The 16,358-nt window shown below is 43.7% G+C and overlaps 1 protein-coding gene across 1 annotated transcript; it reads left to right on the top strand.

The window, feature by feature from the left end:
- The first annotated feature begins 3,251 nt into the window (after window positions 1–3,251).
- On the top strand, window positions 3,252–16,068 carry LOC309327710 (serine protease 27-like). The gene is made up of 6 exons (XM_081837122.1): window positions 3,252–3,466; window positions 5,153–5,179; window positions 7,144–7,306; window positions 8,386–8,657; window positions 11,721–11,890; window positions 12,515–16,068. Exons 1-6 carry the CDS (start codon window positions 3,385–3,387, stop codon window positions 12,809–12,811), a joined length of 1,011 nt encoding a protein of 336 aa, XP_081693248.1. The 5' UTR covers window positions 3,252–3,384; the 3' UTR covers window positions 12,812–16,068.
- The last annotated feature ends 290 nt before the right edge of the window (window positions 16,069–16,358 follow it).

Genomic DNA, 16,358 nt, shown 5'->3' with positions numbered 1-16,358 from the left:
TGAAATCCATCATAACTCTTATCTGCAGTCTGGACTTCAAGACAATTGATACTACTTCTTTTTTGAAATATATATTTTATTGGTTTTTCCACAGAAGAACAAAAACAAAACTTGGGGCTCAATTTGTGGCAATTTGTCGATAACATTTGGTATAGTTAAAGTACGTATTATGGTAATTCATTGCTGAATTAGGCCTCTCCAAAGCTAAACATGTGTCACGGGTTATATTATACCTTTAAAATATGTGAATGTTTGAAGATATATGCATTCTCCTACCCCCCAAAAAAAAAAAAAAATGTGCAAGGCTTTTTACAAAGATTCAATAAAAAGAACAGCAAAATAAAATCAGGATGGGGTAAAAACCTGAAGTTAAAAACAAAGCATACAGTGGTACCTCGGTTTACAAACTTAATCCATTCCGGAAGTCCATTCTTAAACCGAAACCATTCTTAAACTGAGGCGCGCTTTCCCTAATGAGGCCTCCTGCCGCTGGTGCCCCTCTGGCATTCAGATTCCATTCTTAGACTGAGTTAAAGTTCGCAAACTGGGACACTACTTCCAGTTTTGTGGAGTTCATAAACCGAATCGTTCGTAAACAGGGCTGTTCTTAAACTGAGGTACCAATGTATTAATTACTGGAGTCAACACACAGGAGTAATTTTTCAGTATATTTGGGAGGGCATAAGACTATTTGGGCAATGCCATGTTTATTGTCTGAAAATACATTAACAAACAATCAGTAACAGGGTTGGCCCTACCATTGGGCAAGGTGAGGTGGTTGCCTCAGGCTGCAGGTGCTGTTCCTCCAGAACCCTTGGCTATTCTCTTCTGTTGGAGGGCAGAGCTTTGGGAGGAATTCTGTGTTGTGCTATGTCTATCATTCCATCAGAGCAAGGATTTCATATTGACAAATGGAACAATTCCATATCCCCCTCTCCCCACCCTTTGAAGTTCTGGGCATTCTCCCACCCTGCCAGAGCCAAATTTGGAGGGAGCAGGAGAAGGAGGGAGGAAGCCCCATTGTGCAGACTTCCACTGATGGGCTTTATTAGTCACATCTCACCCTCTGTGTGCCTGCACTCTTACTAGCCTGCAGCTTTCAAGTGTAGTGAATGCTGTCCCATTGCCGGTGCTGAAATGAGATTCAACTTCCAATCTAGTCAGCTGTGTGTGGAATGAAGAAGGACACCATCTTGTCCATCTATTGCAGCAAAATGCCATATCATATTTATGGGTTGTATTCTGTGCTAGTCCTACTCAAAGGAGACGCACGAAAATTAATGGGCCTAAGTTACTCATGTTCACTCATTGCAATGGTTCTACTCTGATGAGGATTAGTACTGAACACAGCACATTGATCTTACATGTATATCCCACTTTTCCTCCAATAAGCTCCAGGTTACATACATGGTCCCCCCCACTCTCAATTTTATCATCACAACAACCCTGTAAGGTGGGATAGGCTAAGAGACAATGACTGGTCCAAGAACACCCAATAGACTGGGTGGAGATTTAAATCCTGGTCCAATACTCTTATAAATACAGGTAAAAAGGTTTTTTTGTTGTTGTTGTTTTTTAAAAAAGAGTAAAGGATACCTGGATGGTTAAGTCCCATCAAAGGTGACTATGGGGTTGTGGTGCTCATCTCGCTTTCAGGCCAAGGGAGCTGGCATTTGTCCACAGACAGCTTTCCAGGTCAATTGGCCAGCATGACTAAACCGCTTCTGGAACAATGGAACACCATGATGGAAACCAGAGCGCACAGAGCGCTGCAGCAATACCTATTTATCTACTTGCACTGGTGTGCTTTCGAACTGCTAGGTTGGCAGGAGCTGGGTCAGAGCAACAGGAACTCACTCCATCGTGGGGATTCGAACCACCAACCTTCTTATCGGCAAGCCCAAGAAGCTCAGCGGTTTAGACCACAGCGCCACCCGCATCCCAACACGCTGGTCAGCAATAGGCTTGATCAGTAACACAGATGAGAACACCATCATCAGCTACCTACCATATTTTTCTCTCTATAGGACGCACTTTTTCCCCTCCAAAAATGAAGGGGAAATGTGTGTGCATCCTATGGAGCGAATGCAGGCTCCTTGGCTTCAGCGATAGCAACGCGAAGCCTCCGAAGCGCAGAGGGAGCGTTCCCTCCATGCTCTGGAGACTTTGCTTTGCTTTCGCTGTAGCCGCCTGAAGCCTTCAGAGTGCAGCACGAGTTCCCGCTGCGCTTCGGAGGCATCAGGTTCCTTTCGCTGAAGCCCGGAGAGTCTTGCTCTCCCGGCTTCAGCAAAAGGAACCCGAAGCCTGCGGAGCGCAGCGGGAACTTGCGCTGCGCTCCGAAGGCAGCAGGTTGGGGAGCAGCGGGAAGGCTGCGTGCAGCCTTCCCGCTGCTCCCCGGGGCTGGCGGCGAGGGAAGCTCGGCTTTCCCCACCGCCAGCCCCACAAACGAAAGGAACCACAGGCTATCTGGAGAGTGAGAGGGGTAGGTACGCACCGACCCCTCTCGCTCTCCAGATAGCCGCCTGAAGCCTCCGGAGCATGGCGGAAACTCCCGCTGCGCACCGGAGGCTTCGGGTTCCTTTCGCTGAAGGGTAGGTGCCCCTTCAGCTAAGGCGCAGCGTCCCTTCAGCTAAGCAGGAGGATAAATGGAAGGGGCTTCGCTGAAGAGGTGCTGTGCAGAGAGGGGCAGAGGGTTTTTTACTTATTCTCCCCCTCTAAAACCAGGTGTGTCCTATAGAGCGAAAAATACGGTACCTCTCCCACCATTCTAACAGTGGACTTTGAGGTCCACCCATGTACCACCCCTATTGAATGGAGAGGTGGGTTAGAACATGTTAAGGTATAGCTGAAATGACACTGTGTGGGCACTTTCCCATGAAAACTGGAAGGAATACATGAACTCGTAGCTGCAGGGGGTGAAAACCAGACTGAACATTGTAGAGATGTCTTTGAAGACAGAGAGAGTTGACCTTATGGTGCATGCAGAAACCACTGTGATGAGTGGGAAGGAAGGATTAAGGCCACATAGCAGTCATGAGAAACAGGGAAATGGATATACAATAGAGTTAGAAACAGGGAAATGAAGACATTTGGAAGGAAGGAGGCAGGTTAGAAGCATCAAGCAGCATTTACCCAACAGGTTTCGTAACATTCCCAGCTGACAAACTCCCATATCTGGCAGCATTCCCAGTGTGAATACGCCCTCCTGGGGTGCCATATATAAGCACCCAAAGCTTGCACCACATAAATAGTAAAGTGTGTCTCAGATGCTCCTTCTTGAAAGAGTGCCATATTCTACCTCTGCTTACCTACAATCAATTTAAAAAGGAAGAAGAAGAAGAAGAAGAAGAAGAAGAAGAGGAGGAGGAGGAAAGCTGTAGCAATATGGGGCATCAAGGACAAGTGCCAGGGGGGAAAAGAAGGTTAATGGGATTGACGGTACTGATGCTTCTGCAGGTGCTGATGGGTAAGTGGAACATTTTTCTGCATGAGTTAATATTCCTCACCACCAGTAGGGGGCACAATGGACCCTCCACCCCACATCACCACACAGTAATCTGGAGAAGGTGATCAGCGCCCCAGCAGGAGGGCCTACCATCAGTGCCTGTCCTGGGGACCGACTTAAAAACTGTGTGATGGGTGGTGAAATGCACTGTGAAAGACTGTAAGAATGAGCCTCACTTGGCTTGTTGGCCCTTTGCATTCCACCCTGAGGAATGAGAGGACTTCCCCACATCGGATCAGCCTGGTCATTGGACAATAGGATATGCATTCCTAAATTTCTTTTAAACTCAGTCAATTGAAATTAAGATATGCTTTGCTTGAGCTAAGTTTTCCAGAACAAAGCAAACCAAGTCAACTTTGCAAGAACTAGGCCACCATTTACAAAGTCATAAATGGTTTAGGACCAGATTATCCAAAAGACTGTCTCTTCCTGTATGAGCCTGCCCAAGGGTTACAATTATCATCAAAGTTCATTTTTTCCTTACTTTATCTGAATTTCAGTGGGGTTTAATTACAAAATTGAAGTTTTTATTTCTATATGTCTTTGCTTTTAAGCTTTACTTTTAATGTTTTAGTTTGTTTAATGATTTTATTGGCTTAGGGTATTGTAAGTTTTTAGTGGTGGTATTTAGGGGTGAAAATGTTTACAATACATCTTGAAGTCAAGTTATCATTTGCCAAACCACAGCTGCCAGTTGGTGCTGATCGATGTGTGGCAAGCAGACTTTGCAAGACCTTAACTGCTTTAGTGAAAATTAGTCATCTTGAATCTGAGTTTCTAGAGGGGCTAGTTCCAAGGTCTTACAAGTAGGCTATATTTTCAACCAAAATAGGAGATGATTACATTCGATTTTTTTTTTAAAAAAAGATAGAACTAATGACAAGTGTAATCAACTGCTCATTCTTAAAGCAATTTATTTTGAAGTATTTTTTAAAAAATATACTTGTCAGTATATAGTCTGAAGGGCTGTAGCTCAGTGATAGAGCATGTGTTTTGATTGCAATATGCCCCAGGTTCTGACTTAGGATAAAGCAATTTCCTGTGTTGATATAAATTAATGTGATGATTAAATGCCTGTGTTGTCTTTTTTCACTTCATTCTCACCATGAACAGAGTAGAATGGACTTGAAAGTCAGGAAGATGAGCCATGTTTTGAGTATTTGGCTGGTTCCTTAAATGCATTGGCAGAATCAAGGAAGGCACATCTTAGCTCCAACAATTACACTGCCCAACACAGTCTAGTTCTGAATCCAAAACAACATGTTTAGTCATGGGGGATGAATGTATAGCTCTCAGCCACAATATTTACATTTAATATAACCATCTGGCAAGTCATTACAAGATAATGGGCAGTATCCAACAAAACACATCTGCAAGTCCGAGGATTTCTGCTTGTGCAACGTAACTTTCCCACCATTTTGAAAGGATCAGAAGAGAGTGTGTTGCGGTTGCTGGGTAACTGTAATTAGGGGAGCATTTGGGAGCAGCACTAACAGACTGTCAAAGAAATTCCTTGGTGCCCCATCCCAGATGATCCAAAGCCAGCCTAGGCAGGGGTATGATAGTTCAGCAGCCTTCACGGTGTGACTGTAGATTCTAGTTCCAATACATTGATTTTGTTTTGACCCCTTTTTCTTTTCTTTTCAGATGCCAACCCAAGTTATGCAAGCAGAAGTGAGTACTATTTCTATATGCTTTTATTGTGCTTGAAGCCGATGAGTTTTTAATTAGGAAAATTATTCAATTGAAATGTTTAGAGATAAGGAATCCCTGTGGAGAACAGTGGTCTTGGTCACAGAGCCCTGTGGATCATGGCTGCTATAACCCTATCAAATTAGAATAGCACTAGTGTCTTGCCTCACAAGGACCTGCATGCTAAAACTGCAATATCACCCTATAGATGAACATGAGACACAGGCTGCATACACACCATATATTTAAAGCACATTTCCCACCCAAGAAACCTGAGAAGTGTAGTTAATTAAGGGTACTGGGAATTGTTGCTCTTACAAGGACGGATACTTTAAATGTATGGTGTATACATAGCCTGATTCTCTGAGTGCCATTCTTTATGCTGCCAGAATGTGACTGTCAAGTGGGTGATGTTGGCAAGTTTGGGCGAATCCCATGGTTTGCAGAAGTAATATATATATGGGAGAAGGAACTGAAGGGCTGGAAAAAATATTATAATAAGGACTGGACATGCTCAATGGCTACAGAATGGTATGTCCACTGTGTGGGGATGGGTGGAAAACTTAGGGGAAAGAATATGGAATAGAGTAGCCTGAAAAGGGGCATGGCAGGCTGGCTGGTTCCCTGAACCACACCACAACCTACAGTGGCCAAGTAGATGCGTTCAGGACCATAGAAGCATCCTGTGTTGCCTTGTCCCCCTAGCAACTGGTGCAGTTCTAGATAGATAGATAATACTTTATTCGGCTATAAGCCCACAAGGTAAAACAATTCAATAAATAAAATAGCATTTTACAATCTAAAATATCAACTAAAATATTTCAACGCATAATCTCCTTCACATTACTTACAATCTCTAGATGTACCGTATTAAGGCCTTGAAGATAAAGCTGGTGCATAGAGTTTACTAGATTTTTAATAGTCATGCAGCATTCCATGAAGTCTTTTATATGAAAGAACTGAAATCAGGAATCTGGCAACCTGTAATGTTCTATAAGAGTCAATATCCTGGAGTAGATAAGCTAGATGTAATTCAGGTGGTTTAGCAACAATTTCCAGAATGATTGAACTCAGAATTCTTGATCGGGGAACAATGTATAAGGGGCAATTAAACAAGATATGATAAAGGGATTCTATTGATTTGTTGTCACATGCGCATAAAACAGAGGTTTTACCGTTAGAAAATCTATTGCTCAGCACATTTGAGGGGAACACATTAAATCTGGCTCTAACAAATGCGAATCTATGCGACGCAGCCGATAAGGTAGACAGATATCGAGGTATCTGGGACATAGATGTAATGCCCTGATTTATAGGGGAACATGTACCTCCACCTGTAGTAAGATTTTGTTGCAAATCAACCTCCTCCAATCTTTGTTTGATGACCTTTTTAGCTGTAATTAGATCTAAATTAAGTATATCGGAAGGAGAGATTCCATAAGACAACAGTTTGGAATGGATTTTTCTTGCCCATGGGCTGGTGAATTCATCTCTCCAAAGGCACTGAATAAGATGGTAATTTGGCAATTTATGCCAAAGGGACAGCCAATAATTAAAGGCATGTCTCCACATCAGAATCTCTAAGGAGGGGGTCATAAGTTCTAAGCGAATGGCAGAGTTGCTTACACAGGAGGGTAATTTCAAAAGGATTTTGAAAAAAGATTTTGCAATGTCACCAGAGGCATGAGGTTTACAAAGGCGCCCCATAAGGGGACTGCATAGGCCATAGTTGCAACCACTTTTGCACTATAAACTTTTAGGGCAGATGGAACATGCATAGCCCCCTCAGTTAAGAAGAAGCATAATAGAGCGTCAACTGGTGCAGTTATACTAGTAACTGGTATGCCATATATACTTGTCTGCTGCATCAGAACACAGAAGCTCTATTTAACAATTATGCTTAATAGCCACTGAGAGACCTGTCCTAATAATGATATCTTCCTCAGTATGTGGAAAACAGGGAATCCTAAGCCGGATCATAGGGGGAAAAGACTCGCAGGATGGAGAATGGCCTTGGCAGGTCAGCATAAGGTTGGATGGAGCATACCACTGCGGAGGGTCCCTCATCACTGATCAGTGGGTCATCACAGCCTCACATTGTTTTAAACTGTAAGTATGCCTTTCCAATCCCATCCATCCCTCAAGTATCACTGAAATTAGATTTCACACACATTTTACAAAGTCGGCTTTCAATGCTGAATGTTGAAATATTCATTTTTAAGGGCCTCTTTTCATGCTCACAGATTTCTCAGGACAATAATGTTTATCATAACTGGCCTAATTCAGTTGGTTGGGTTTTTTTGTCTACGTTGGCTTCAATGTGTCGATTTCAGCAAAAGCTGTGTGAAAATAGATGCAGAACAGCAAGCAGGAAGCCAAGAATGAACCTTCAGATCATGGCTTGTTTGGGACAAAATGAAGATCTTAAGCTACGTGCACTGGTCAATCACTTGTGCACAGCTGTAGACAGCACTGGTGGACAGCACTGAGTTCAAAAATGCCCACTGATTCCAGTACTATCTATAAATTACTAACTTGGGTTGGACCAGCCCAGTGCTTTTCTGCAGGGATGGTGAACCATTTTACACATTGGTGGTGGTTTTTTTCTCTCCAAATCTCTAAACCGAACAGTAATTGAAGGGATATTGAAGGAGGTTGCAACGAAAAGAACCGAAGTGCTACATCCTTCCACTGGAATCTGCCCATACTCCAAGATGTGTCTCGGTCGCCCTTCACTGGGTGCCCCCACCCTCAGAACGTTGGTGGATGGTGATTGGAAAATGAGCTGTTTCAATGGTGGCTCCCTGGTTCTGTAATATGCCTCCCTGGGCTGCTTGTCTGCCAACAAGCTTGAAAAGCTTTCAGCACCAGGCTAAAACTTTCTTATTTAACTAGTTTTTGAATAGATTTCAGCTGATTTTTAAATTATTTTAAATCATTATTTTAAAATAACAGCATTATTTTGAATGTTTACTTAATAGTTTTATTTATCTAGAGATAATCCTGAAAGATCAGCTGATAAAAATCAAATTGAACTTTTTTAAAATTGGGGGTGCAAATTAAAAATGGGAAATATTGGGATTTGTTTCACACAACCCAACTCCTTAACCTGTTCCATCTACTTAACCCTAAGGATAAGAATTCGCTGTCATTCTCTCTGTCTCCTCAACCCCATTGTGTCTCTCTAGGCTCAGCATACCTTCCAACTTCACAGTGATGCTCGGAGTACTGAAACTCTCCAGTCCTGGTCCCCATTCCATCACCACTGCTGTGAAACGCATCATCCTCAATCCTACATACGAGGGGGATGTGAAATCCGGAGACATTGCTCTGCTGCAGCTGGACAGGCCAGTGAATTTCTCTCAATGGATCGTCCCCATCTGTGTCCCTGATTCCGATGTCATCTTCCCTCCAGGACACATGTGCTGGGTCACGGGTTGGGGAGATGTGCAAGGCAGAGGTAGGTTCAAAAGAGAGAATTATTATTATTATTATTATTATTATTATTATTATTATATTTATTTATACCCCGCCCATCTAGCTGGGTTTCCCCAGCCACTCTGGGCGGCTTCCAACAAAACACTAAAATACCTATTAAACATTAAAAGCTTCCCTAAACAGGGCTGCCTTCAGATGTTTTCTAAAAGTTTGTTAGTAATTTTTCTCTTTGACATCTGGTGGGAGGGCGTTCCACAGGGTGGGTGCCACTACCGAAAAGTCTGGTTCCCTGTAACTTAGCTTCTCGCAGCGAGGGAACCGCCAGAAGGCCCTCAGCGCTGGATCTCACTGTCCGGCCTGAACAATGGAGGTGGAGATGCTCCTTCAGGTATACTGGACCAAGGCCGTTTAGGGCTTTAAAGATCAGCACCAACACTTTGAATCGTGCTCAGAAACGTACTGGGAGCCAATGCAGATCTCTCAGAACCAGTGTTGTGTGGTCCCGGTGGCCACTCCCAGTCACCAGTCTAGCTGCCTCTGCTGAAACAAACTAGGGATAACTCCTATCAGCCACCCCAGCATGGCCAATGGCGAGGAAATTATAGGAACAGTAGTCCAAAACATCTGGAAGGTACCAGGTTGGAGAAGGCTGCATTAGAGGGGAATTTATGCTCCAGACTATAAGTGGTTTAACAGCCATTCCCTCTTTCTTGGGAGTCCTGGGAATTGTAATTCTGGGTGTGGGATGAGTTAAGAATCTTTAACAGAGAATCATCACCCCTCACCAAACTCCAGTTCCCAAGATCCTTCTGGAAGAAGACCCAGCAATTCTAGTGTTATGAAACCAATATATACAGTACTTTATGGTACTGGTGTGCCCTTAGGCAGCGAGAGACCTTAGCTATGCATGTCTGAGTCTATAATACTCCAGCTTCTTCTTTGTCTTCTCCTTCTTCTTCTTCTTCTTCTTCTTCTTCTTCTTCTTCTTCTTCTTCTTCTCTCTCTCTCTCTCTCTCTCTCTCCCTCTGATTTCTCCAGTTAATCCCTAACAATAGCAGTTCACAGACACAAGGCAGCAGGACTAGTCTGGAGCTTGTAATTTTTGGCTACTGAGTCTCTAACAGTTTTGTGACAGGCAGAAGTCCTGTAAGTGAAGAAATCCAGCTGTAACAGCATCTGCAGGTCAGGAAATGCTCTACTTGCTGGATTTCTGTTTATTTATACAGCTCTTAAAGGCAAATAAAGTTGTGCCCAGGGGTAGAGGCAAGAAGAGCTATTTAAAAGTGTGGTTGGTAGCTACCATTTTTTCCTCCTGAATGCCTGGTTCCAAGGGAAGTGGGGAAAGGAGCACACAATTATGGCTGCCACAAAGTGGGCTTTCATTTGTGCAACATAGTGCAAAGGATTCCCCAAAATAAGAGAAAGACAAAAAGGGAAACAAACTAGAGATAATTCCAGCTTTGTTCATAAGAGCATTCTATAATCAAAAAAATATTCTATATCACCTATAAAATGTTTGTAATTTTTATCATTGCTAGGTAGCAATGTGATTTTATGCAGTATTTTATACTATTGGTTTTTGTATCGTACCTATTTATATATGTGAATGGCCTATGGCCCAAGCATTAATAAACTACCACTACTACTGTTTTTTTATTATTGTTACTGTTACTACCACTTTTGTATAATGGGAATAGCAACTTACAAAAGATGAATTGTAAGATAATATAGATAAAATAGAAATCCATTAGGGGGAAAGCCAGGGGAGGTAATCTCTACCCTAATGGTCTAGCTCCCAACAACAGAATCTAAGTTCTCATTAAAAATAATGAACCAAATGGCACCTTAAACATGAACATGAATGCGATGAGTCTGTTCAGAAGAAAAAAATCATGTAGCTCAATGTGACTTATGCCCTGGCAAGTGTGTGAATAGGATTCCATCTTAGCACATCTATGGGGCCAGAAGCTTTCACATGCCTTCTTCATCAGATGCATGGTGTGGGACCCGCAAGGTGTGAATGGATAGGTGATAGATGATAGATAGAGAGATAGATGATAGATGATAGATAGATGATAGATAGATAGATAGATAGATAGATAGATAGATAGATAGATAGATAGATATAGACAGACAGACAGACAGACAGACAGACAGACAGACAGACAGACAGACAGACGGACAGACAGACAGACAGATGATAGATAGATGATAGAGATAGATTGGATAGATGATAGATAGATGATAGATGATAGATAGATAGATAGATAGATAGATAGATAGATAGATAGATAGATGATAGATAGATGATAGAGTGTCAGAATGTCTTTAGAAAGCGAGGCCCGAAAGCTGAGCAATCTAAGAGACAGGTGTGCCACAATCGTATGCCAAGAAAAATGAAAATGAGATCCCATCAAAAGAGGAAAAAGAGTGGGTGTGACACGCTCCCAACTGGTGATGAATTGGCCAAGCAAGATGAATAATGTACATTAATGCCTAAACAGGAACAATTACCTTTTGTGGTGAGTGAGCCATTCCTAATCCCCTATTGAATCCAAAGTCTGTTAGTGTCAGGTTTGCAAATAAATTGCAGCTAACAAAGGAGTCTCTCTTTGAAATATTTTGGGTGATGTGTGACAACTTGTAAGCCAATTATACAAACAGGGATATATGTCTAGAACCTGTCACTCACATAATTTTAACCATAATTCCATTTTGTACTTGAATTTGTTTGTTTTATGAAATCCTCTAAAAAAATGGATTTATAAAGTGTATCTTCTCTCAAAATACATATTCAAGCGGATATATATTTATATATATAGTGTTTTGAAACTTAAATCTGCAATCTGCATAGCTCTAAATTTCTGATAAATGCAGCGACCATTCTGTGACATGCAAAATCTGGTAGGTAGCGAAGACCTGATCCATGCGCAGGGATTTGCAAAGAATGCAGTCTGCAATCATTCCCAGTCTGTTCCAATAACTCCAGGGAGACAGAAATGAAATCCCTTTGGTTGCAGAGCATCACCATTTTAATGTTTCATTATACAATGGCACCGATTCTCTTATCTTGCTCCTGTTTCAGACAAACAGCAAACCTCTGATATACTCCAAAAGCTAGAGGTCCCCATAATCAGCACAAACACATGCAATGCCCTCTATCACCAAGACTCCGGAGAGCTCAAACTCACAAAGGACATTAAAAATGACATGATATGTGCTGGCTTTGCTGCTGGACATCGGGATGCCTGCCAGGTGAGACCCAGATCAGTTCTAGTCCATTATTAGTACATCCAGATCTTTGGTCCATCTAGTTCAATCTCACCTACAGTGAGAGACAGCAGCTCGCCAGTGTTTCAGATAAGACTCCCTCCCAGTCCTACCTGAATCTGCTAGACATTAAACTTGGGACCTTCCAAATGCAAAGCAGATGCTCTGCTACTGAGCTACTGCCCTTGCCATAGCTCTTGGGCATCAGCTCCCTTCTCTGTGCCCAGAGGCGGTGGAAGAGGGATGCAGTGGGGGTGGTCCGCCCCAGGTGTCACCACTGAGGGGGGTGACAAAATGCCTGGCGGCACTCACCGCAGAGGCTGCAGCGCACCCGAGCCATCCATCTCTCCTGTGAGTGACACGATGCCTTGGGCACCCACAGGCTCCATGCTGCTCCACCCACTGCCTCCGCCTCACCTGTAGAGTGGCTGAATGGGAGGAGACAGGCAGACTCCTTGGAGTGTCCTGCCCTGGCTTGCCCTGCCCCGTGGGCGGCTGGCCCTGGCCCTTGGCACAGGGCACACGCGCCGCCCCAGGTGCCAATTGGCTTACTCTGCCCACTGCCTGTACCTGCATTTCCCATAATCTATTTGGGTTTTCTCTGCACAGGGTGATTCAGGAGGACCACTAGCCTGCCGAATGGGGGACTCCTGGCTCCTCGCAGGCGTGGTGAGCTGGGGAGAAGGGTGTGCACAGAAGAATCGCCCTGGTGTTTATGCCCGTGTCACATCCTATCAGTCATGGATCCACAGCCTGATACCAGAGCTGACTTTCACCAGCGTGGAAACCAAAGGCCATGGGTCAACAGTGAACAACAGAAGCACCATCAATGGAGCATCAGCTGGAAGTCTTAGCTTCATCTCCATCATCATAGCCACTGTCGTTTTGCTACGATCTTCTGAGTAGACTCTCTGGAAAAGGAGGGCAGCCCCTTTTTCCTGGGGACACCTTTGTGCCAATCCTGCAGGCTTAGTTTGGAAGAGGATGGAGATCATCAGAACTGCCAGTGAGGCCATCAAGGAGACTTCAAGCTCTGCTGCTGTACGGTTTTAAGAAGTGACTGTCGGCTAAAGCAGTCCTTCTTGGCCTTTCTGATACACAAATTTGTGGGCATTCAGAAATTAAGGGGATATCCCATCCCCATTACCATTTCTGAAATTTATTTCACATTTTTCTTCATGGACTCAGTCCTCCACTCCAGGAACAAGTTTTGCTGCAAGGGATTGGAGCAGAAAGATTAACACCTGGATATTTTTTTCTCAGCCACTGAGCATGCCCAGCAATAGTACTCAGTTGGCATCCTCAGCCATATCCATGCTAAAACATGTTGTGGGCCTGTTGGTCCTCCTTCAACCCAGGCTCAGGCTTACAAAACAGCTATCCAGTGGCTGGGAAGCTGCTGGCTTAAACTGCCTATGGAGTGGTGCTCCATTGGGACAATGTGGGTAGTTACAATTGTGGTCCACTCACCACAGATCACACTACTCCTGCTGCCCTCCACTACTAAGCTTGTTGCAGGGTTAATGTCAGGGCCCCATCAGAAGGCACTTTGCCTGGGGACCCCTCAAATCTGGAAGTGGCTCTGCTCTTGTGGCTATCAGAGGCCTCTCTCCTTAAAATGTGAGGATATGCAGGCAGGATTCCAGTTCCCAAGAACGGTTCTTTTGATCTTCTGCTGAACTAGGTGGGCCATTGGCCTAAGATAGCTGACTCTTCCTATGTTCATATCCATGCTCAAATCTGTCTTAAGCTCCAGGAAAAGGTCATAGGGTTGCTGTCATTTAGCCGGTCAGTGCAAGAAGTGGCTTTATACCAAGTCAGGTCCATCTAGCTCATTACTGACTGGCTGGCAGCAGCTCTCCAGGGTTTCAAATGGGAACATTCCCCATCCCTATCAATAAATTCCAGTTGTCCAACCAGGTAGCTTCTGCATGCATGTGTTGTATCTCACTGAGCAAAAGCCCCCTCCCTCAGGGTCCATCACCTCTAGCAGCTAGCAAGCAGGCTGAAATCAGCAGGTGGGCCTTCCTCCTAGCATGGAGGAGATGCAATGGACAGAATATCACCTACTGTTGATTTCAAAGAATCATAAATTGTAGAGCTTGAAGTGACCCTAAGGGTCATCTAGTCCAAATCATGCAATGAAGGAATCTCAGCTAGAGAATCCATGACAGATGGATTCCAACCTCTTTTTAAAAACCTCCAAGGAAGGAAAGTCTACCACCTTCAAGAGAGTCTGTTCCACTGTCAAACAGCTCTTACTGTCAGAAAGTTCTTCCAGATATTTAGTTGGAATCTCCTTTTTTGTAACCTGAAGCCATTGATCCATGTCCCACCAGATCAGGAGAAAACAAGCTTGCTCCACCTTCTATGTGACAGCCCTTAAAGATGGCTATCATATCTTCTCTCAGTTTCCTGTTTTCCAGGCTAAACATACCCAACTCCCTCAACTGTTCCTTCTAAGGCTTGGGTTCCAGATCCTTGATCATCTTGGCTGTCCTCCTCTGCACACGTTCTAGCTTGTCATTATCCTACTTAAATTGTGGCAGTCAGAACTGGACACACTATTCCAGTTGTGCTCTGATCAAGGCAGAACAGAATGGTACAATTACTTCTCTTGATCTGGACACTATACTTCTGTTGATGCAGCCTAGAATAGCATTAGCTTCTTTTGCTGCTGCATCACATGGTTGGCTCATGACAACTATGTGATGCAGCAGCAAAAAAAAGCGCTAATGACTCATGTCAGCCATGTGATTTCTGCCTGTCATGCAGCTACTAAAGCAGGGATGGGCAACCTTTTGCTGTTGCAGGTTGCATTCCCTTGGGGTAATCTTTCAAAGCCTTCAGGCTCAGAGTCAAAGGGGTGCAGGGAGTCAGAGCCAAACATAGATGGGACTACACACACTCTAGGCTTATCCACACTTAGCTTTTCCCCTGCTCTTTCCAGGCACAGTCTGCAATTTAAAACTGAGCACCATTTTTATGCTCCTGAGCTTTCCCTGTGAAAACCCACTCTTTAAAGCTCAATCGGAGCAAGCGTCAATCCACAGAAAACCCAAATTGATGTTTGCTCTCATTCAGCTTTAAGGGGTGGTTTTTCATGGGGAAAGCTTGTCAGGTAGGCAAGAGATGCTTGAACACAATGTTGTATAGAGCAGACCTCTTCCTGAAAAGAGCAGGGAATATGGAGAGGAGGAAAGGTTGCCCCTTCTCTCTCCCATGGCTGTGATCCAATTTAGGGGGGCTCTGCAGTTGCTGTAACTTTGAGAACCACATAAATTGGACAGACCTCTTAACAACATGTGTAGTTTGATCCTCGGTGTCTTAAAAGATGGGGGTGGATAGTCAAAAGCCTAAAATTGTTTCCCCCTCTGGGAATTATACTGCCTAAAGATATAGCAGAGGAGGAAAGCTAGCCTCACACTCAGGATAAACCGGTTCTTTCTTGCTTCTGAATAAAAAGTCTGTTACGACATACAACCACACCATACCTTTAAAACACTCTTATACCAGTCGTTGAGAATCCTGGGAACTGTAGTTTCTTATGGGTGCTGGGAACTGTAGGTCTGTGGACTCAGAACCCTTAATAAACTACAGTTCCCAGAATTCTTTGGGGGAGGAGCCATGATGACTGTTAAAGGGATAGAAGAGTGCTTCAAATGTATGATGTGAATGTTCGGGGGGCACAGGATTCTTATTATTCAAATGTATGATGTGGATGTTCGGGGGGCACAGGAGTTATTATTATTATTATTTATTGAATTTATATACCACCCTATACCCAAGGGCCTTTTCTTCCTTTCAACAACATATATATCAGATACACCAAACCTACCATTCGCTACCTCTGTTCATGGGGTTTTGCTGTTCTCACCAATGCAAAATCTCAGCTGCTATAAACATTCTGGCCTGGTTTATTTCATGACATGAAGTTGATTTACCAGCATGGTGCCAAGTGTATATATTTATGACTTTATTTATTGTTTGTACTGTGTATCATGTGACATATTTTTGTAACACGCACGTAACTCCGTAACTCCGTGGTGAAATCCTCTTCCCCACCCATCATGTGAGTAAAGGAGCCCCGTCTGGTATGTGGGCTCCCGCATTTCCTTGTCTATCTCTTTCCTTCCCTTCACAATAAACTCTTTGAACCTTGACACCTGGATTGAGAAATACTTCTCTCTGACCTGAGGTGACTCTTAAATTGAGAGGAATTTGAGCAATGTTGCTCTGCAAGCCTTTATTAGGCGATAGTATCAAATGCGGGGGGGAGGGGGTTAGGAGAGAAATAGTCTTGTGACACTCTCTTAGGAAATGTTATAAATATATAATTCTGCTCTTGAATGCACAAAGCAGCCATTCACCTCTATCACCAGATTCTTGACACCCCATATACAAGTATTTGTGTACACTTGCTAATGTGTACAGCAGGGGTCAGCAACCTTTT

Source organism: Podarcis erhardii, assembly GCF_964252035.2.
Source record: "Podarcis erhardii genome assembly, chromosome: 13".
NCBI lineage: Eukaryota > Metazoa > Chordata > Lepidosauria > Squamata > Lacertidae > Podarcis > Podarcis erhardii.
The sequence above is the reverse complement of the archived record's forward strand: the minus strand, read 5'-3'. Positions and strand labels throughout refer to the sequence as shown.

Excerpts from the sequence above, each read along its gene's own strand:
- LOC309327710 (XM_081837122.1), top strand. The coding sequence starts at position 3,385 with ATGGGGCATCAAGGACAAGTGCCAGGGGGGAAAAGAAGGTTAATGGGA. Across the intron at positions 5,180-7,143 it reads CCCAAGTTATGCAAGCAGAA|TATGTGGAAAACAGGGAATC; the intron begins GTGAGTACTATT and ends TATCTTCCTCAG. Across the intron at positions 11,891-12,514 it reads GACATCGGGATGCCTGCCAG|GGTGATTCAGGAGGACCACT; the intron begins GTGAGACCCAGA and ends TTCTCTGCACAG.